Source organism: Urocitellus parryii, chromosome 12, assembly GCF_045843805.1.
Source record: "Urocitellus parryii isolate mUroPar1 chromosome 12, mUroPar1.hap1, whole genome shotgun sequence".
Classification (NCBI taxonomy): domain Eukaryota; kingdom Metazoa; phylum Chordata; class Mammalia; order Rodentia; family Sciuridae; genus Urocitellus; species Urocitellus parryii.
The window spans coordinates 18421580-18444931 of NC_135542.1; the positions used below are offsets into that span (position 1 = coordinate 18421580).

At 39.5% G+C, this 23352-nt stretch overlaps 1 protein-coding gene across 3 annotated transcripts in view; it reads right to left on the reverse strand.

Moving 5' to 3' along the window:
* The window catches only part of Anapc1 (anaphase promoting complex subunit 1), an 81954-nt gene that overhangs the window by 47713 nt on the left and 10889 nt on the right, over positions 1-23352 (reverse strand). For all 3 annotated transcript variants that reach the window (XM_026380053.2, XM_026380054.2, XM_026380055.2), the window contains 12 exons: positions 23157-23230; positions 20846-20991; positions 20328-20548; positions 19375-19584; positions 16322-16417; positions 14373-14463; positions 14196-14261; positions 8908-9042; positions 6437-6577; positions 5807-5867; positions 3663-3850; positions 297-371 (listed from right to left, as the gene is read on the reverse strand). In XM_026380053.2, the coding sequence (XP_026235838.1) occupies positions 297-371; positions 3663-3850; positions 5807-5867; positions 6437-6577; positions 8908-9042; positions 14196-14261; positions 14373-14463; positions 16322-16417; positions 19375-19584; positions 20328-20548; positions 20846-20991; positions 23157-23230 (1504 nt within the window). The remainder of the gene's footprint in view (positions 1-296; positions 372-3662; positions 3851-5806; positions 5868-6436; positions 6578-8907; positions 9043-14195; positions 14262-14372; positions 14464-16321; positions 16418-19374; positions 19585-20327; positions 20549-20845; positions 20992-23156; positions 23231-23352) is intronic.

Here is a 23352-nt window from a genome sequence, read left to right on the forward strand (position 1 = left end):
CATAAAAAGGGAAGTGATCACTTTAGGTGACCAGTAAAACACTGACAATAAAATATCTGTAAGTTCACACTGAAATCACACAGCAATACACATGTTTAGATGGTGAATGAGGGAAAGTAAATAAATGACCACCAGAAACAGAACAAATCCTTCTCTTCCAAATAACTACTATTCAGTATTAAAATAAACTAAGCAAAATATGCTGGAAATACAGACAAATAGGAATACCACAGAAGCGGGAAACCATTACAATCATCCACTGATTATTTATATTAGAAAGAAATAATAATGCTTACATCATCAGATCCAGTCTCAGAAGGCCTTGCTTTTTTGGGTGCAATGACTGGAGAAAGTGACCCTTCAAAGTCAAACTAGAAAACAGCCCCAAAAGAGAAGACAAAAATCATAAACATATTAGTCAACTAACCACTTTAAAAGATTCAGAATCAGTTCTGCTATTTATTAACACTGAGGAAAGCCACCAAAACTCATTTTTCCACATGGAAAATTATGGTACAATTATCTTTGTCCTAGGTCCTATGAAGCTGAGATCTAGTCACATGAGGCAGCACCGAGTACAGCACCTGGGTTGGCAGTGCTCAATGCCATGTCCTCTCCTCTCCCACTCGTGTGATGACAGACCCATCACACCTGCAGCACAACAAGCGCTCCAGGCACATCCCCAGGGAGGATAGGCCAAAATTACAAAATGAGGCACTGTCAGAAGGCTGCACGCTCCGCCCCAGCAAGGGCAAAGTGATCAAAGCAAGATGAAAACCACTCGCCAAGGAGGACCTCTTTATCCTGAGCTCTGACTCTGAGAACAAAAGAGGACAGGGTTTAACTCTGCAGTCCTATAAATACATGTCACAGCCACTTGGTGTGCACCTGTGGTCCCAGCTACTCAGGAGGCTGGGCAGGAGGATCACTGGAGCCCAGGAGTTCAGGCCAACCTTGGCACATACTAAGACTACATCTATTTGAAAAAACAGCAACAGTAATTTTCAATTTTCCTCTTCCTTTTTTGACACCATCGTGCAATAAGTCAGAGAGCCACATCCTTCTTTACACAAGAAAACAGGCAATGCCCAGTCCTCCCACAACAGGGGAATGTGAGGAGAACTGGTTCTCTGCCACACACTGGGGCACCACTCTATAAAAATAATTTCTTTTCAACAATTTTCACAGGTTAGTGGCACACTTAAAACGACAAAAAGCTAAAGTGCACTCATTCACAATGTAGAATTATCTTTCTAATCTTTTCTTATCTAATAAGGTATGGAATATTGGGGATAGGGTAGGCAGCTTTACCACAATTGTTTAGAATAAAAGAAAACTTCATTTTTTCACAGTAAGATAATTTTGAAGTAAATTGCAAAGGGCAGTTCTTTCATATGCCGCAACAAACACAAACTCTTTTTTTTTTTTAAAAGAGAGAGTGAGAGAGTGAGAGTGAGTGAGAGAGTGAGAGTGAGAGTGAGAGAGAGTGAGAGAGAGAGAGAGAGAGAGAGAGAGAGAGAGAGAGAATTTTTAATATTTATTTTTAAGTTCTCGGCGGACACAACATCTTTGTTGGTATGTGGTGCTGAGGATCGAACCCGGGCCGCACGCATGCCAGGAGAGCACGCTACCGCTTGAGCCACATCCCCAGCCCCCAAACACAAACTCTTAACAACAGTATCCAGGACATCAATTCAACAAATTTCATTGACCATCCAGCCATGCCACTACCATGGGCCCGGGGGAGAGAGCAGTAAGCAAAGCTACACAAAAACCCTCACCTCTCTAGAATTTATACTCCAGTGGAGGGAGAAGGGACACACACAATATAAATAAGTTAAACATACAGTATATTTAGCTGCTCCCAGGCAAATGGAGGGGGTGCAATTGTACATGGAGTAGCCAGCATGGCCACAGTGAGGTGCCATCTAATAAAGACCTGAGCGTCTTGCCTGAGGGAGGCATTTTCTGTAGCAGTAACTGCAAGTTCAAAGAACCTGAAGTAGAACATAGGTGAATGCTCAGAGAACAAAAGGGAGGTTAGTTAGGCTGGGATAATGTACGCAAGGCAGAGACAAAAAAGGAGGAGACAGGGAGGTAAGAGAGAGCTGAGTCAGAGGGCAACTTGTAGGCCTCTGGCTTTTATTCTGAACGGGATGGGAAGCCACTGGAGAATTCTGGCAGAATGACTAGCATGACTTGACCTCATCAGACAGGACTGCTTTGGCTGCTGGGCTGAGGAGAGACAAACACAGGCAACGGACATGAACTGCAGATCAAAACCTAAGAACTATAAATGACTGCAAATCTGAGAAACAAACTTCACAGTTACTTACACAGAAATCAGACAAAATCTTAAAGGAAGCTGGCAAAGGTTCACCAACATACATAACCACCAAGGCAGAACAGGTGCCTGGCTGACCTCAGCAAGAACACCGAGTGGACGTTCTCTAAGAAATCCCTAAGAGTGTGGGTATAGATTTATGTGGAAAATGATGCATGCAAATTACTCATAATAAGAAAAAAAGGACTCAACAATGCTTAACTTCTAGCTCTTAGTTACGATAAAACCACATTATCATAACTAAATATAAATGAAAGGACTTTTGTGAACGATTTTTAAAGATGTGGGAAATTTCCGCTTATAGCATTTAATCTAACAAGCAACATCAAAATGTTTAGAGTGGCTATTTCTTTCTTTCTTTTTTTTTTTTTTTTTAGTTATTGATGGACCTTTATTCATTTATTTGTTTATATGTGGTGCTGAGAATCGAACCCAGTGCCTCACACATGCTAGGCAAGTGTGCTACCACTGAGCCACAATCTCAACCCCTAGAGTGGCTATTTGAGTAACAAAATATAATTATTATTTTCTTCTTAATTCCTTCATATTCCAAATTTTCCTCAATAAGCACATGATTTTTTAATGGGTTTGCTAGCCCAAGGCTAAAATGTATAGTTGGACACAGCTAACTGGCCTGAACCAAGGTAAGTGTGCTCTAGAGTGACTTCTTCAGAGTGACCCAGGCAGGGCTGTCCTGGGAGTAATCTCAAGTGGAAGGAAACAGCCCATACTAAAGGTACCACACTGAAGGGTTCTCAAATACCTACAAAGAGCCTAAGAGCCAATCCCAGTGAGAGGTGAGGCATCCAGTCTTATGCCCACAGTGGGGTCAATACTCAGGCCAAGACTGCCAATCCCCCAGAAATCAATCCTCCTCCTCAAGTGCATGTGTAAAGACAGTCTTGCCTTCAGAAAAGAACATTAAGCCAAGAGTCAGAAGCACAGCCTAGTCCTGGCTTTGAACAAATCATAGATCTGTCATCTCTGTGATTTAGTTGCTTGACTAACAAAACCAAGACTACTACTAATCCTTACATAACAAGCAGGCATTTTAAAATGAAATGAGAAACAGTCAAATGTGCTTTAAAACTTTATAAACTCAATAACATTTTACTAGTGATCATAATTACTACGTATTAAGTGACATTTGATTTACAATACATAAACACAATAAGCCTTGGCATTAGTCCAATATTTTATAAGGTACAGCTATTTTTAAATCTGTCTGCTATATATTCTGAATGTTACATTGCCAATTATGCAAACATTACACTGATAATAGAATAGTTCATGAAGAAAAACAATTGAATTTACTTACATTTCGGGTCCACGCTAAGCGGTCCGTGTTATAACCCATCATGTTCATGAGACAAATCACAAATAAATTCCACTCGGAGTGATAACTGGGTCCTCCTGGTGCACTGTGGACATTGTACCACTTGACAAGCATCTGAACTGCTATTTCTTTGGGCAGGACGAACTTAATTGCATGCACACATGTTTGTACTATTAAAACAAAGATTAATTTTAATATGCTTTGTATGTATGCACTTCTTCCTACCTTTCAATAATAAAGTTTTAAAATTACTATTATGGGAAGGTCAATTACTATGAAAAGAGAAATGTCACTCAAGAGCCCAAAGGATGCACACGTTACTGTGTCAATCATCTGAAACTTCAGTCAGCTAATAAATAAAATAGGGCTTGCTAGAGGTCTGAGGGCAGCCATTGGGTCATTAACTCTGGATCAGAAGGTACGTGAGCAACAGTCCAGCTCACCTGGGACAACACTGACTTCCATCCACTGCCAACAATTAATAACTGCTCCCCTTTTCACTCAAAAATGTCCTAGCTTGGACAATAAATTAAAGTTACTCTGTGAAAAACATTCTTACATGAAATATTGCTTAAATATTTTAGTAGATATATATTTATTTAATATACACACCCACAAACAGCAATGCTTAGTTAGCATTTAAGAAAAGGTCTAAATGAGTTTCCTGTCAACCAAAGCTTTGTACTTTTATTTCTGATAACAAAAAATGTTAGAAAACCAAATAACAAGGATATCACAGTTGAATACATAGTAAGTGTAACCCAGATCCTGCAAGAGGGTCTGAGGAACTCTTTTTAAGTACATAAATTCATGTACATGAACTATGTGCTTTTATTTGGCAGTAAAGGGGCAAGACTCTATTTTGTTTCCTTCCTTGTTTTTTTTGTTTTTTTGTTTAATTTTCGGTGGACACAACATCTTTATTTTTGTGTGGTGCTGAAGATCGAACCCAGCACCCCGAGCATGCCAGGCGAGCCCGCTACTGCTGGAGCCACCTCCCAAGCCCTCCTTGTTTGTTTTTTTATATATTTTGTTTAGACATAGTATTTTAGGTATTTGGTCTTGCAATTACTGGCTAAGTACCCTTTAGAAAAGCAAGGAATCTCTATACAAATTTGGAATACCATTTACACACCTGCAAAAAACAAATTCTTAAAAGTCATTCTAGTCTACAATCTACCAATGTTTTGCTTTAGCAGCTAGAGTCTGAAACTAATACATGTGTGAACTTTCTTATATCACAAAGGCATTCTTTTTTTTTTCCTGTTCTTTTTTTTTGGGGGGGGGAGGGCTAACTCCTTCAATCCTAACATGTTGTGTAGTATTCTATGTTCAGAAATATTCTCTACTGGGCTGGGGATGTGGCTCAAGCAGTAGCATGCTTGTCTGGCATGTGTGTGGCCCGGGTTCAATCCTCAGCACCACATACAAAGAAAGATGTTATGTCTGACGAAAACTAAAAAATAAATATTAAAAAAAAAGAAATATTCTCTACTATTATCTTCCAAATCGCATTTCAGTAATAACTGAAGCAGATTCCAATATTTCTGAAAATATTTCTGATTGTATTTTGACTTTAATACTAGGTTTTATCCAATCAAAGTAATTATGTTAATTTCACAATTTATCTAAACTTGAGAGATTTACTTTAGAATTAAAAACATTACTAAATATGCCAAGAAATATTTTAATTGTGTAGGTTTTCTGTTTTCTCAGATTTTCTTCCAAGAAGCACATCCCTATAATACTGTAAATCTCGCTGCATCAAATTCTTCAGCATGAAAATCCTAGAGAAGCAGGGTGTAGGAAGGCAACCTGTAGTCCCAGCTACTCAGGAGGCTGAGCAGGAGTTTAAGACCAGCCTGGGCAACACAGATAGACCTACTCTCCCAAAAAAAAAAAAAAAAAAATGACACCTCAGACAGTCAGAATGAGCATGTCCTCCACGGGTACTCCAGTCTAGGCGCCCTCAGTTGTCTACAACTTCTCTGCAAAATGAAAAACCTGACCGGTGGCTTCAAAACAGCAACATAAGTGTTAAAATCCCCATTGCTGATATAAATCAGCAGTTACTTCAAATCTTACCAGAGCTCTCACAAAGAGTGAGGTCTGACTATCAATCATACCTAATTCAGAAGTGGCAATTTCCGGAATAGTGATCCTAACCATGGAGCCATTACTCAGTTCCTAGTGAAAAGAACAGAAACAAATAAGACACACAGAACTTGAGCTTTACAAGACTACCTGTCAATAAAAAAATAAACAGTATTTTTCAAACAAAAATGAACACTTGAACTAAATGTACCTATTTATAAAACATTTCCAAAAAAGCATTTAATAAAAAGTATCTAATTTTCATAGACACACTAAGTTAGAGAGACTTTAGAAAACTTAAGCAGAAACACCTAAAGTTAAAAGTAAAATGGTGCCAAAAAAGTGACACATTGCAAAATATTTTAAAAATTGTATGAAATGTTTGTTCTTGTTTTTCAGACAAAACTTTGCATCCTGACAAATTTGAAATGACAGCCATATTTCTTGGAAAGCCACCTAATCTTTCTTTTTTTTTAACTCTTCTTTTTTTAAAGAGAGAGAGAGAATTTTAATATTTATTTTTTGGTTTTCGGCAGACACATCATGTTTATTTGCATGTGGCACTGAGGATCGAACCCAGGCTGCACGCATGCCAGGCGAGCGCAGTATCACTTGACCCACGTCCCCAGCCCCACCACCTAATCTTTTAAAGATATACTTACTAGAGTTACCCTATTATGGACAGGATCTCTAACAGAATGAATATAAGTTCCAAGCTGCTGGAAGGTACAATCTTCATTATAAAGAGAATCATGAAGTTTGGAAGAATCCCTCAGTTCCGGAACTGGGGACAATAGAACAGCCTGTAAAACGTCATAAATAAAAGACAAATGAAGTACTTTTTGAAAAATTAAGGATAAAAGAAAGTATTTCTCTTGTGCATATGGCCTAACAAATGATCTCATGTAATGATTTAAAACCATTCTACTGCACCTACCATATAGTACCATGCAGCAGACCAACCTCCCCACAGGAAACAACAGCAACGCATCTGATGGAGGAAAGCTCTGGAAAGTTGGGGAGGCCACCAAGCTTAGATGGAGCCACCAAGATCTGAGAGAGACAGGAGCCACAGGGAGGGGCTTCTCCTGCTCTGAGCATCTGTAATTTGGGTGGCAAAGGAGCATACAGATAGGTTGAGGATGCCAGAGTGGCCACAGCAAAGAGAAGCCCACCAGCACCCTTCACAGAGCTAGACACACAACCTGCAATTTGAGGCAGGCAGGGCACACGTGACTTAAGGAACTAAGAAAGCAGGGAAAAAGGATAGCAATGAAAAGCAGATAAATGAGACCCATATTTAGTGGTATTTCTCCCCTAAGCAAGTATTTATTTGAAAATATAAGAGCCAATATTTTTAGCGACAAATATGCAGACAAAAAAAAAATTAAATGCTCTTTGATGGTAACTACAGATGCTTCTAATCTTCAGTCTCTAGCCATGACTTCTGGCCCTTTCTGTACTGAATCCAGAACTTCCCCAGGTGAACATCTTGTCAACACTGAGAACCAATCATGTCTAAGATGTGTTTATTGTCCAGTTTTCATTCCGACAGTCAGGAAAAATGCAGCTCCAGCGGACTGTGCTACCAGCCCCAGGCCTAGTTATACAATCTGCCAGAGAAGTGGGAAGGCCCACAACCAGTGGGAAACCACAGTCTCCAGTGACCTCAAAGGACACTAGTGATTCCTGAGTTTGTGGAACTCTTCAAAAAGCTGGAAACCATTTTACATTACTTCCAAATCACGTAAACCCTGTGATACTTCTCCAGCTTCCTTTCTGAAAGTCCTGCAAATATGCTTAAAGAGAAAAAGCTCAATGATGTGCATATTTAAAAACTAAACTAGGCCCTAGACATTACTCAGTACAACTGCCAGCACCAACTTTCCCTTTGAATTTCCCCTAAATATCTGCATTTAGGTGTTCCTCAAATATACCCTTCTTTACCTAAACTAACAAAGACAGGCACCTGCCAGGTAGCTTAGGGAAGTCTGAGCTTTGTTCCACAGCACCTCTCCCAAGTCCAGCAGTATAAAACCAATCAGGTGACAAGCTGTTACTTACACCTCCCCAGGTCTCGTATGTCACCGGCCCCCTCTTGTCTCGTACCACTCTAGCTAGACCTTTTCTGCATCTCTCACATGGGCGCAGACCTCATTCAGAGTCTAAGTGGTCTCCCTACCTCCAATTCCAAGAGAAACCTAAAACATACCATTACACTCACAACCCCTTCCTCAAAAACCTGTAATGCTCCGGCAATTGCATTCAGAATAAAACCAGCTTTTATCCTTTCTACCTTTAAGCGCATGTTAGAAAGCCTATAAACCTCAGCTCTACTATTCATTAGCTTTATGGCACTGGACAAGTGGCGTCTATGTATACAGTTGTGTCCAGTTATAAACAAGGATCATCTAGCATCTTCTCAGTCAATAAAGCCGTTCTCAGGACTTCAATGCATTAATACTTATGAAACACACGGCAGTGCCTCACACACAGGAAATGAGCAGGGGTTTACCATTACCACCATCCCTCCTGCCCTACCTCACCTCAAAGTCAACTAAAATCTAAGTGTCCATTCAATAGATCCATGGAGTCCCTACCATTTTGGGAGATGGAGATGTCAACACACTATCAACTATTCTCCACTTCGCTGCCTTTAGGCCTGTGTCTGTGACTCCTCCTTTCCCAAGGCCTTTTCTGTTTAGACTCCATACTCAGTCTCCCAGTACAATGTGCCTCTCAGAGATGAAACTCTGGCTCTGCCACATCATGCCACTGGATCCATCTTTACCTCAGTGAGTCTAGGGAACACGTTTTGTTCCTCAAAGGTCAAAACAGTCTACCCTAATAATACAGTAATAAAAGCAGTCTACCCTAAATTATAATTTCTTAGACAGTACACCTACTCCATCCAAGTACATTCGAGTTCCCTAGCTGGAAAAGAATATATCACTTTCATCTCTCTAGAACCTTCAAGGGTTCTAGAGAGTAGCACACAGGTCACAGGAGAGGTTAATGTGTGGCAATTTCATCATGTGTGTTCAAAAACACATTCTGTAAATACTACCTAAAATAGACAATAAATAGTTAATAAATAGATAATAGTTTTGCTAACACCTAATCCACTTCTTACCTCATCCAAGGATCCCAACAGTTTACCCAGAGGCTTAGGAGTACTGGCACTGTCCAGGGGTGTGCTGGGCCGTGGCATGGTGTTGGACATTGTTAGGGAGGGAGCTGGCAGTCCAGGAATAAAAACCTTTCCCACCTTGGAGCAACAGAGATGTGGGGAAAGTACTGGCTTTAGTGAATGCATTATAATCTTAAACAAAATGTTAAAGCAAATTAAGCACAAATTTCTTTTAATATGTCAAACTTTATGCCCACCAAACACAACTGAAAAACAAACAATATTTTGACAATTTTTCAAACTCCACCTAGCAACTGCAAGCACCTTGATTTAATTTCTCATCTGACTCCATTTCATTAAGAATAGTGGCACACTGGCACATGCCCACAATCCCAATGGTTCAGGATACTGAGGCAGGAGGACTGCAAGTTCAAAGCCAGACCCAAGAATTTAGCAAGACCCTCTCTCTAAATAAAATATAAAAAGGCTAGGGATGTGGCTCAGTGGTTAAGCACTCCTGGGTTCAATCACTGATACCCCAAAAAAGGAGGGGGTGTGGGGATAAGTGCAGGGTACTATATACATGGCATAAATTAAGGGCGTCTGAGTGACAAACCACTCCCCTGTGCTAGGCGGGTGAGCAGCAAACTGCTTACCCCGGAGGCACAGCCCTCTGTGTGAGGCCATGTGTTGCAGTCCCAGTACTTGCTCCATAGCCCCCTCCTCAACTGGTAGCTGCAAGGACATCTGGCAAGAAATTGCATTGATGGCTGCCTGTAATCTGCTTAGCTGCTGCCTGATTACATATACATGGTAACTGCGCAGTAAAATCAGACCTGCATCCTGCTTGGTCTCCAGAGGTTTTGATTAGCGACTCCACAGCCACACTCTCCTCTACCCTGTTCCATGACCTCTTCGCTGGATGAGAGAGCCCACACAAGCGGGGGTGAAGGGGATGAGGAAAATGTTAAGATCATCAAAAAAAACGCCATGTAGTGTAGTACACCTGTTCCTACCTTTTAGGTGGTAAAGACAGTAAGGCCCCTAAGCTTTCAGAGGTTACATGCAGATCTTGTTAGCAAGTCTCTAAGCAGAGAGAATTGTGACACAATTACTCTCAGAGGCTAAGAAACTGGGTGTGCCTTAAAAACTGAAATCTGGCCTAATTCTAACGACTCTCCGGCTCACTATTTCTGGTTTCCATCATCAAGTCTATAACATTTCTTCCCCAGAAAACATCACATATACAAAATTCTTCACTGGCCTTAAAAGAGTGAGTAGACAATCCACGCTAACCTCCCAGCATTTCAGCTACCTGTAGGGCTCTCAGGAAAAATGCCACAGAAATTCAGGTCCATACAGGCTGAAAACCTGATGAGACCAAAGGAAGATGCTCAGAGTAAAATGACATTTTAACAATATAGATATTAATGTATTACTCAAAAACTAAAAAAATAACAAAAGCTGCCAGAATAAAATCCTTAGCCTTAAAAAACAAAACTGACAATGAGAAGTAGCAAGACATAGAAGTTTTTTTCCTGAAACCCCCAGCTCACAAGATGATGGAGCAAGCACTTTCCTCATTATTCCTTCTACTAACTACCAAATAACAAATAAGCACTGCTCAAAACTCATAAAGCAATTAAATGAAGACTCTGAAGATGGGAAAAAGAAAATGGACTCAGAAGGTCCTCGTTGTCTTTGTTACTGTTGCTGTTTAACCCTTATGTAGCAGGCCTTGGACCTCAAGGGGCCTGTGGCCCAGACATGCCCATGGTCACACACAAGAAACCTTGTTTCTTTTAGTCAAGTGTTGGCAAGAGCGTGACCAAGCAGGACAGAAACAACACACTTTCCCTACTCTAGGTGAACACCATGCAAAAAGATGTGTGCCTCTCCAACACTTCACCAAGAAGCATGGCCTAGGCAACTGTGGCAGAGCCCTCTCATGCCCTCTGCCAGGACTTGGAGGCACCCCTCCCCCAGCACAGAGGCTAAGGGCCAGGACAGATCTACATCCCAGCTCTGCAGGGACAAGAAGGACTGTGGCAGAGCCCTCACCTTCCTTCCAGAAGGGGCACCTCTACATCTCCCCTCCATCACTGCAGCTGTGGTGGGGGCAGGAGCCTGGGCTACCCTCCTCTCCCCACAAACAAGGAAGCACACGAGGAGGAAGAGACCCAAAACTAGAACCTCAAGGACCTGTGTGGGACAACAACAAAACGCCTGACAGCTGCATCACTGGAGAAGCAGAAAGGAGAACAAGTATGGAACTGAACACACATTTAAAAAAATAACATGACAATATGGGAACTGGGTCTGTAGCTCATTGGCAGAGCACTTGCCTAGCATGTGCATAGCCCTGAATTCAAAAGACAATATTATAAAGATGTCAATTATGCCCCAAATTTATTTATATTCAACCCATACCTATCAAAATCCCAGCAGCTCCAACAAGATGGAATAGAGAGACATCTCACTCTTCTTCCAGCTAAGTACAGCTGAAAACCCTAAATGCTGTATATAAAACAAACATAAGATCCTGAAAGGCAGAGAGAAGGCAGAAGAGCTCAAGACCTCAAGACCCAACCAATGACAGGATGATGAGTTCCCTGTATTTCTGTCCATCTCACACATCAAGCTGACACCCCAGAAGCACTAATGGGAACAGACCAAAAAAGGGGGAGGGCAAGAAATCCTGTTCTCACTCATCAAAAAAGTAGCAGGGAACAGTTTAACAAGATGGAAAACTGTCACACAATAACAAACCATGAAAAAAAAATTGTACCCCGTTGCATCAGCAAAGGCCTAGTGGGCAACCTAGATACTCATCTTCAGTTGGTTTTAACAATGCACTAATTTGGAATAACAAAAAAAAAATACTAATCGTAGTACCACAGATTAGCAAGAATGTGAAGAAGCACTGAAGACTCATATGCTGCTGGAGTGGAGAGGGAGAGGGAGAAGTTGAAAGTTGGTACGACCTATGCTTTGGAAAACAACTTGACATCACATGGCCAAGTGAAATATCCACATATCCAAGACCAGGAGACACACGTATAGTTTTATTTATTTATTTATTTATTTATTTTGGGGGGGTGGTACCAGGGATTGAACCCAGGGACACTTATCCACGGAGCACCATCCACAGCCCTTATTTTTCATTTTTGAGACAGGGTCTTGCTAAGTTGTTTAGAGCCTTGCTGAGTTGCTGAGGCTGGCTTTGAAGATATGATTTTTATTTTTTTGGGGGGGGCGGGGGTACTGGGGATTAAACTCAGGGGCACTCCACCACTGAGCCACATCCCCAGTCCTATTTTGTATTTTATTTAGAGACAGGATCTGAATTGCTTAGTGCCTTACATTTGGTGAAGCTGGCTTTAATCTTGTGAGCCTCCTGTTTCAGCCTCCCAAGTCACTGGAATTATAGGCCTGCACCACCATGCCCAACTGAAGATACGAATTTTTTTTTTTTTTAAAGACAGGGTGAGAGAGGAGAGAGAGAGAGAAAGAGAGAAAGAGAGAGAGAGAGAGAGAGAGAGAGAGAGAGAGAGAGAGAGAGAGAGAGAGAATTTTTAATATTTATTTTTTAGTTCTCGGCGGACACAACATCTTTGTTGGTATGTGGTGCTGAGGATCGAACCCGGGCCGCACGCATGCCAGAGGAGCGCGCTACCGCCTGAGCCACACTCCCAGCCCAAGATACGAATTTTTTAAAGCACTGTTTATCAGTTGGGTGCATTGGCCAGCCTCAGCAACTTAGTGAGGCCCTAAGCAACCCAGCAAAATCCTACCTCAAAATAAAAATAAAAAAGGGCTGGGAATGTGGCTCAGTGGTCAAGTATCTTTGGGTTCAATCCCCTATACAGAAGAAGAAAAAAAAAAAAGCACTATTTATCAAAGGAAATGTCAGAGGCAATGGGAACAACTTCAATAATTAACAAAAAAGTGAAGATTTTGGTATAATAACACGATGTAATACTAAAGAACAAAGAATGAGTGAACAACATAGATAAACCTATTAAACTAGGTTGAACAAAATAAACAAGTGTGAACAGTATGACTTCCTTTATATAAAAATTCAAAAACAAGGGAACCTAAACAAATGACTCTTTAGTGATACAAACATAATTACACAACTAATAATAAAAACAATGGAGTGATTTACCACAAAAGTCAGGATAGTGTCTACGAGTGGGGGTGGGAGGGATTCACAATCAGAAAAGAACATGATAAAAATGTCAACCGCATTGACAAGCCCAGCCCCTTGGAGGCTGAGGTGGGAGGGCTGAACTGGAGGCCAGTCTAGGCAAGGATGAGACCCCAACTTAAGAAAAACAAGGGGCTGGGGTTGTGGTTCAGTGGTAGAGTGCTCACCTGGCATGCTTGAGGCACTGAGTTCGATCCTCAGAACCACATAAATGTGAAATAAAGATAATGTGTCCACTTAAAACTAAGAAATAAAATAAATATTAAAAAAAATTAACAAGACTTGTGGGTAGACAGTGGCAGGGCTCCACTTCTTAATGTCCCAGTATGTGAAAGCTTATTTTATTATCCTCAACATTATATATATGTTAAAGATCATCATTTAAATTTGTAGAATGTATCTTATTCTGCGTATCTACATATTAATTCTTTGTTATATATATAAAAATCTGTATATGTATTCTGTACATCTATATAAAAATTTTGCAAATGTTAAAAAAGAAAAATGTGACCAACATATGCCACAAGCACTGTTTATCAGCTGGGTGCAGTGACCAGCCTCACCACAAACCCTCACCTGAGAAAACTGCATGGAATCAATATAATGAAACTTCACAAAACACCGGTAACCAAATTACAGATGCCAATTTCAAAAGTAGAATTAACTTTATTTTTTTCGTTAATACTCAGCCTATCCTCATTTAAGGATGCCCTGCCACTGTCTACACACAAGTCTTGTTTTTCTTGACTTGGGATCTCACCCTTGCCTAGACTGACCTCCAACTCAGCCCTCCCATCTCTGCCTCTAAGGGGCTGGGCTTACCAATGTCGTCGACATTTTTATCATGTTCTTTTCTGATTGTGAACCCCCCTCACCCCCACTCATAGACACTATCCTGACTTTTGTGTCAGGTTCACAGTGCCAATGCATCCAAGAACAGTGAGCCCCACCACTCCAAATTAGGACCAGCCTCGACTTTCAACGTAACAAAAATCTCTGCCAAATGTGCAGGAAGGAGCACAACAAATTTTAAATAGTGGAGACAGTCCTGCTAAAAGCATCCAGTGTGCCTGTTACTCACCCGAACCACTCCCGTGTACAGCACCAGGTTTCCATTGCCTTCCAGGACCAGCACAGTGTCTATTTTCTAAAAAAGACAAATTTATTTTCTACTCTGAGCAAATTAAAAATTTTTTAGCTGAAAATTCTGATGAAGCAAAATAATTTTCAACTTCTCTAGAAATGTGCCTCCATTTACCTCCACTGGTGCTGCGTCCTTTGCATGTATGGTGGTGACGGACCCAAAGATGAGCTGAGTTTTATCATTACTTTCTTGAAACTTAACACAGCTAAATATTAAAAAGAAAAAAAGAAAGAAATGGATACATGTAACAACCTGTATGAATTCTAAGACTATCATATGAATGGAAAGACAGCCTTTAAAAGTTACATGCTATAATAATTCCATTTGCCTGACATTCCCAAATGGCAAAATTATCCATGGAGAACAAGTCTGCAGTTATTAGTGGCAACTTGGAGAGTGAGATGAAGGGTGGGAACTCAGGCATAACTTCTAAGGGCGGCATAAAGGGATTCATAAGGTAATAAAGGCATTTTTTATTGTGATTGTGGGAACAGTACCACAAACCCTCACCTGAGAAAACTGCATGGAATCATAAACACATACATACACAAATGAGTTCTCTATACGACTGATGAAGTCCTAAAGAAGGGTGTGCATCCTACTGACACCAGTTTTTTGGTTTTGATCATGTAATATAGTCAAGTAGCATGTTACCTCTGGGGGGAGAAAGTGTACGGTACATAGGACCTCTCTACTATTTTGGAATTTCCTGAGACTAATAATTATTTCAAGATGAAAATACAAATAAATGGGCAAAAGATCTGAATAGATATTTCATTCAAGATAAATGAGTGGCTCATAACCACACAAGAAGATACAAACCGTCAGAAGGCATTAGGGAAATGCAAATTCAGCCACGTCACATCCACTAGAATGGCTGCAAACAAAGACACTGACCATCTCCAGTGTGCTCCAAGAAAAGAGATATGAACCTTCAAGTGCTGCTGGTGGGAATGTAAAATGCTGCAGCCTATTCTGAAATAACTTGGTAATTTTCAAAAAGTCAAACAAGAATTTACCATTCAACCCAATAATTCTCCTAGGTAGCTACCCAAGAACAATGAAATCATATGTCCTCACAAAGACAGAAGATTCTGAGTGCCATAATTCACAGTGGCCAAAAAGTGGAAACAAACCACATATCCATGGTGAACAGATGACCCCCCTATGATACATCTGCACGGGAGACTACTAAGGGAACAGGAATGAAGTAGTTGTAAGAGTTGCAACACAAAGGATTCAAAAGATGTGGTACAAAGTGAAAAAACTGAACAGAAAACAACACGCGTGCTTGTGTAATTCTACTTACATAAAATGTCCAGAAAAGATTGATCTAAGTTATAAAGGCAGAAAACCCACAGAGTGAGTGCATGAGATCCACAAACAGGCACAAGGGAATTGTGCTTTGGGTTTTTTTGTTGTTTGTTTAAATATTTTTTTAGTTGTAGATAGACACAATATCTTTATTATTTTTTAATGTAGTGCTGAGGATGAAACCCAGGGCCTCAACCTACAAGGCAACCACTCTACCACTGAACTACAACCCAAGCCCCTTGGGTTTTTTTGTTTTTTTTTAAATCTCTATTTTTTATTTCATTTTAAGGGAATCTTTTTATGGTGATAGAAATGTTTAAAAACAGATTGTGGTGATGATTGCATAACTGTAAATATACTAATATTCATTTAATTGTATACTTAAAACATGTTAATTTTATGATATATAAATAATACTTAAGAAAAAAGTAAGAGCTGGGGCTGTAGCTTAGTGGTAGGGCACTTGCCTCACAGGTATGAGATCCTGGGTTCGATCTTCAGCACTACATAAAAATAAATAAAAATACTGTGTCCATCTACAACTAAAAAATTTTTAAAAAAGAAAGAAAAGGTAAACAAGGGGCTGATGAAACAGCTCAGAGATAAAGTGCTTGCTGTGCAGAATCAAGGCCCTGAGTTTAATCCCCAGAACCAAAAAAAAAAAAAAAAAGAGAGAGAGAGAGAAAGGAAATAAGGGAAAAAGAGCCTAAAAGTATTTACACAGGAAAATGGGAAACACATGCACTCACCGTAGCTGCAGCTGCGACTCCACTAAAAAACACAAGAACTTCTGTCCACACAGGTCAGATGTAATGAACACTTTTGAGGCCTGTGAATTTTTCTCTCTGCAACAGACACATTAATAGACTGTCAGCACTGGTCCAAAAATCTACCTCAGTAACTTAAAAAAAATCTTTGAAAAAATTCTAAAAACAAATCTATAAACTACTTGGATCAAGCAATAATCCTGAAGACAAAAAACACTCATGTGAATTAAACTTCACTCTCTACATATCTGATCAACCAACATTTCCTTCTCCCAAGGAGAAATCTAATCTCTCCACCTATGCCCCCTTCAGGTCCCTCACTCCATCAACTCTTTCCTCCCTCTGTATTTTCTAGGTTTTCCCTGCTTTGAGTATAGTCCTAGTGGCCTAGGTTCTCACATAAAAGTCATGCAATAAAGAAAATGGACTAATAACCACCTGAAATCCCAGTCATTCAAGAGGCTGAGGCAGGAGGATAGAAAGTTTGAAGCTAGTCTGTGCAACTTACCAAATTTAGGCCCTGTATCAAATTTAAAAATAAAACTAAAAGGCTAAGGATATAAATCAGGGGAAGAGCACCCCTGAATTTAATCCCCCAATACTACCAACAGAACAAAACCAACAAAGGATGGCTGGGCATGATGGCATATACCTGTTATCCCAACAACTCAGGAGACTGAGGCAGGAGGATCACCAATTCAAAGCCAGCCTCAGCAACTTAGCAAGGCCCTAAGCAACTTTAAAAGACCCTGTTTCAAAAATAAAAAATAAGGGCTGGGGATGTTGCTCAGTGGTTAAGTGCCCCTAGGTTCAGTCCCTGGTATCAAAAAAAAAAAAAAAAAAAAAAAAGATGGACTAAGGACTGGGGATTCAAACCCTGAGTCTGATTCCCAAAACACAAAAAAGAGTGATAAACTAAATATCAGATGAAATAAAAGGACTTGTTAATTTAGTTGAATGTAAAATTGGTATTATAGTTAGGTTAGAAAATGTTCTTATTTTTTGGATAAACACCAAGATATTTAGAGGTAAAATTTCATAAAGATTAATTTTATTTAACATAGTTCAGAGAAGCCAAAAATCTCCTTAATCCTTCAGACTCCCACTAGCTCACTCTGTAGCCTCATCCCCAAATACAAACTCCCTGGAGTAGTCCACATGCCTGGGTTCGCTTTCTCAGCCCCCATTTACTTTTTCTACCCTGCTTCCCCCACCAGCCTCCAAGACTGAAATATCTAGGCAAGGTCACCCATGAACTCACTGCCCTCCAGGCACCTGCACTCCAAGCTTCAAGCTCCATTCTCAGGGCACACTGCACCCTAACCCTGGCGTGCCTTTCCTCCTGAAGTGGGCTTTCTGTGTGTTCTACAATGTTCCCTGCTGCGGCTCCCATCTGACCTCTCTTGCTGTGTCACTCTGCAGTAGCTTTATTTCTTTTCGCCCCTAAACCCTAAGTTTCTAGGACTTCAGTCCTTAGCCCTCTTCTGGGTTTTAACTGTTTGGAGGTCACAGGCCCCTGTGAGAATCTAACGACTTTAAGACTTGCTGCTTAGGAAAAGGCCCACCTGCCACACGTCACACGATCACTCAACACACTGCAGAGCTGAAGAAGCCCTGCAACTGCCACGCCAGGTCCGCAGGAACCACCTCCACACACTCCTTACAGCGCTTTGCACCTCTCCTGCCTCAGCCACCACCACTCACGAGCCACAGCTTCCCCGTTTACTGCTACGCACTCCCTGGGTCACAGCATACAAAGTGCTTCTTGCTGCTCTCACCAACAAGAACAGCTGAGAAAGCAATCCTTCTCCCAAGCTCTTTTTTTTTTAATTGGTTGTTCAAAACATTACAAAGCTCATGACATATCATCTTTCATACATTTGATACAAGTGGGTTATGGATAAAAAAAAAATGTGGCATTTATACACAATGGAGTATTACGCAGCACTAAAAAAATGACAAAATCATGGAATTTGCAGGGAAATGGATGGCATTAGAGCAGATTATGCTAAGTGAAGCTAGCCAATCCCTAAAAAACAAATGCCAAATGTCTTCTTTGATATAAGGAGAGCAACTAAGAACAGACCAGGGAGGAAGAGCATGAGGAAAAGATTAACATCCCAAGCTCCTCTTTCCCAGCACTTTCCCTTCCCCTGGACAAATCAGGGTGGGAGGAGCTGTGAATCCCTGAACATGCCTTGCTCACTTCTCAACTTCTGTTCTGAGCTCACCTGCCCAGGAAATGCCTATCCATCTTTCCAAAACTCTACCAGCCTGGGTATCTGTCCCTCCTGTACCACCACCCTTCAGTTCTCTGTCTCTTTTTCAAGGACAGAGACAGTAACCTTGTTTGTTTGTTTGTTTTGTTTGTATTATTTAGGAATAGTAACTTATTGGCCTATTAATTAGCACACAATTGGCATATGGCCAAATTTTTATGATCACTTCAATAACATTATATAAACTACTGAAACTTGGGCAGCCTTAACTTAAATATCTACATGTTAATAACTTTTACATACATAAAAGAATAATTAAAGAGAACATAAAAGGAGAGAAAGGTCACACAGAACAGAGGTCTGAGCTGTGTTTCCCAAAAACTGAGCTTACACTCAATGAAAGTGAGGGTAAAACTGAAGAAAATACTACAAAATTCCCAATTTCCTAATCTATTGAAATTAGCTATTTCTCTCTAAAATGTCAAACACCTCAAATCATTTTTACTGTTAAAAAAATATCAAATGACAAAATAATATTTTTATGATCACTTCAATAACATTATATAAACTACTGAAACTTAGGCAGCCGTAACTTAAATATCTACGTTAATAACTTTTACATACAAAAAGGAAGCCTTAAGAAAAATGCCTATTTCCCACCCCACCTCTTTTGGAGGTGCTGGGAATTGAAGGCAAGACCTTGTACACACTAGACCAGCCCTCCACCACCAAGATAGATTCCCAGACCTGATGCCAAGAATTTTCCAAGACTTAAAGCAATGCTTTTGTTTGAATATAAAATTACATATTCCAAACCTTATACTGGGAATTGGTTCTGTCCACAAATGATCAATGCAGAGTTCAGGAACAATTGGCTCTGTTTCTGGTGCGAGAAAGGAGCCATTAGAATTACTATTTGGAGAATGAGAAATACTGTGTCTCTTTGGAGATTGATTATGGCTTGAAAGGTTGAACCTTTGCACCCCTGAAAAAGAGTGCACTCCTAAGGCAGGAGAGTGAGCACGGCTGTAAATAAACAGAGAACAGAGAGCGTCACAATTGTGATTCAGGCTCATGTAGTACATATCTAATAACACTGCCCAAATCTCCACAGATGGTCACTCATGGCATAACCTCAATGAGAAAAGAAAAGTGTTTTTTAACATTTCCATATTCTAAAAAGATTTAGAACTCCTGTTAAAATAATAAATACCTGTACAACTAAAAATTCAACTTCTTCCTCAGAAAATGAATCGTTTATATCTTTAAAAAGGTCTAAATTATGTTCTCTATAGACAGATATATATATATGCATACTAACAAAACTATGTCCCAGAATCTTCACTGCTGATATGTATACCAGCAAAAATAGATAGATATGTGTATATGTATATATGTGAGCAAAAACATATATATACTCACACATATATCTATATCACCAGATGGAGAGACAGACATGAAAATCAAAAGAAAAAAGAACTAATATAAATTAAAGCCAAAGAAACCTACCACCGTATTTTTAGAATTAACATTCATTAAACTGCTGCCACATAATGGTAGAAACAAAATAATCTTATGATGGCATAAACAGCTTCTAACCAAGACTCATCAAAGAAAAGTGACATAGTAGACTTAGGGGACTAAGTAAAGGTAGCACAACAGGGATTGTGGATATTTTCCCCTAAGAATATCCAAGACTTGTCAAGGGAAATTCAAAATCTTCCAAAACTAGAAAAGGAGGTATCTGTTTTGTGGGACCCTCAGTTCACCTTAGGGCTGCCATATTGGAAATGGAAGGTGAACGGGAGTGCAGACTGGGCGATGAGGTCGAGCGGCTCTGGCTGTGAATGGAGGAGTAATTCTGGAAAGGTGAAGCCACAGGGGAATCGCCTTTGGAGAGGCTTCTGAGATGAGCTGTAAGGGAGCTGCTACTGGCCACGTTCTGTGGGGTTCCTCCCTGATCAGAGAACTTTAAAACAACATTCTCTTCCTAAGTCAAAACAAAGGGGCAAAAAAGAGACAATAATTAGAATAAAAAGGAAGCTTCCTTATGAGAATGCAGGATACATGTAAGTTTAACTAAAGACATAACTTCTTTTTTTTTTTTTTGGTGGTGCTGGGGATTGAATCCAGGGCCTTGTTCATGTGAGGCAAGCACTCTACCAACTGAGCTATAGCCAACTCTGTTTTTCCTAAAAAGCTCAATCTATGACACAATTGTGTCAGCCACAAACATGTGAAGGCGTTCAGTGTCATCTGTCTTCCCTATTAATGAGGGTAACATTACCTCTGGCTTGACCCTCCGCAGAGTCCACACAGAATGCACATTGTGAACAGCATCATAGGTCATGACAATGGAGGGGTCGATGTTGAGGAACACAATTTTCATTGCCTGATCTACAACATATTGCACCCGTGATGAACCAAAAAGACCTTAAATATAAAATAGAAAAGAAAGTTAAGCTGGGCACAGGGGTACACACCATTAATACCAGCTATTGTCTGGGTAAGCTGAGGCTACCGGATCATAAGCTTGAAGTCAGCCTAGAAACTTTGCAAGATCGTATCTCAAAATAACAAATAAAGGACTGGTACAACTAAAACAAAATAAAATGTAAAATTAAATGAAAATAAAATAGAAGCAATCAAGTGTAGAACAATGGGCTTGATAAAACTGAAGTTGTGAACTGACTTCTTAAAATTCCTAAAAGTAAGAGAAACCAAGCCAATTAAAGCACAAAACCCATTAAATACTATGTAATTAGCCCTGAAATTTTAATAAGCTTACTATGGGCATCAACTTCTTTAAAAATACAGCAAAGATGAAGTGCTACAAATTTCACCCTTATATACATACAACTAAATGTTGAGGATTTCTGACTCACCATCAAATTCATTGGCTAGATATAAAGAGTCCCAGACTCCTTCAACAACAAACTTATTTCTAAACTGAAATTAACTATTTGCACAGTGTCACTTCTTACTGTACATACATATATATATATACACTTTCTTCTGTATATACCTGTCCTCTATAATAACTAATCAATCAGTACTGAACAGTATACTACTGTTGCTGCCTTACAGGTTATACATGAAAAATGAGTGTTTTCTTACTAAGTTCAGCTTTTACGTCTCTAATACCATGGATTGGTTTCCATATCCTTATTTAACAGCTTATGTTGAAATGCTTTCCTCTCAGTTAAAATATTAAAAAATAAAATTTAATTATTTTATAAAAATGAATTATTTTATAAAGAAATGATAAAAAGTCATTCATAATAATACCACTATCCTATTAATATGTTAGGGAGTTTTATTTCTTGATTTTGTTGTTGTTGTTTTAAGAGATGGGGTCTTGCTACACTGTCCAAGCTGGCCCCAAGCTCCTGGGCTCAAATGATCATCTTGCCTCAGACTCCCAAGTAGCTGGGAGTACAGATGCACACCACTATGCTAACCTACATCACAAGCCTTTTATAAAATCAGAATCATACTGTACTCAGTTTTGAATCCTACTACTCATGATATCCCACATGCCATTCCTAAGGTCATTAAATATTATTCAAAACCAGGATCAGTAATGACTATGTATCATTCAGTCAGAGATTCTAACATGTTTACTTAGGTTCTCTGCAACTTGTTATGAGTATAATATAAAAAAATCAACAAACTTTTTCTATAAAAGGCCAAAGAGTAAAATGTTTAGGCTTTTGGGCCCACATACGGATTGCACTGCAAAATCTTTTTTACAGTTGTCTTCAAAAAGGTAAAAACTTAGCCCAGCAAGGTGTTGCACTCCTGTAATCCCAGCAACTGGGGAGGCTAAGGCAGGAGGATCACAAGTTCAAAATCAGTTTCAGAAACTTAGCAAAGCCCTAAGTAACTCAGCAAGATGCTATCTCAAAATAAAAAATAAAACAGGCTGGAAATGAATGTAGTTCAGTGGTAAAGTGCCCCTGGGTACAATCCCCAGGACCAGAAAAAATTTTTTAAAGTAAAAACTATTCTTATATTATAAGCAGTATGAAAACAATCTGCAGACCAGATTTAGCCAATACACTCTAGTTTGCCAACCTATAAAACAGAATATAAAAGCCCCAGTGATATTTCAGAATATATTGTTGGAATAAAGCCCTAAAACTAAAAATGTCAAAGAACATATTTTCAGTCTTCATTATTTATGATTACCTATTATTAAAACTTATAGAATAGCATCTAGAAATACCTGTAGAAAAAGTTCTAAATCCCACTAAACTGTTGTTTTGAATAGGGAAAGTGAAATCCTAAAATTCACACAGTACTGGCATAAGGCCCTACATTTTCAGTTCATGCAAGGATCATTTGTTAACTTACTAATTATTAAGGAACAGAGTCAACTCCAGATAGGTTAATAAATACAACAGTACTGTTCTTTGATTTACATGCCTTATATTTACTAAAATAGCTACTAAACAATTGGTATCATGGTCTTCAAGTTTGTGTTAATATGAAATACCTTTATAATGAAAAAGTTACTCTTGTATCATGCTTATTTCCATCCCTCACCTAAAGTCAAAAGAGAGTCTTTATGTAAAAAAATTTAAAAAAACACTTACTTCCAGATTTACAAACAAGTGGAGTTATTTCATCTAGGGGATGCAGCATGCTGAACATAGTAGGTAATGGTTCTCTAGCAATAAACAAATACACAATTAATCATCAACACAATAAGAGTACGTTTGTGCAAAAATTTTGCAATTTCCTTGCAAAGGAATATCTTCTCCAGATTACATAAGCAACTAGAAATTTACC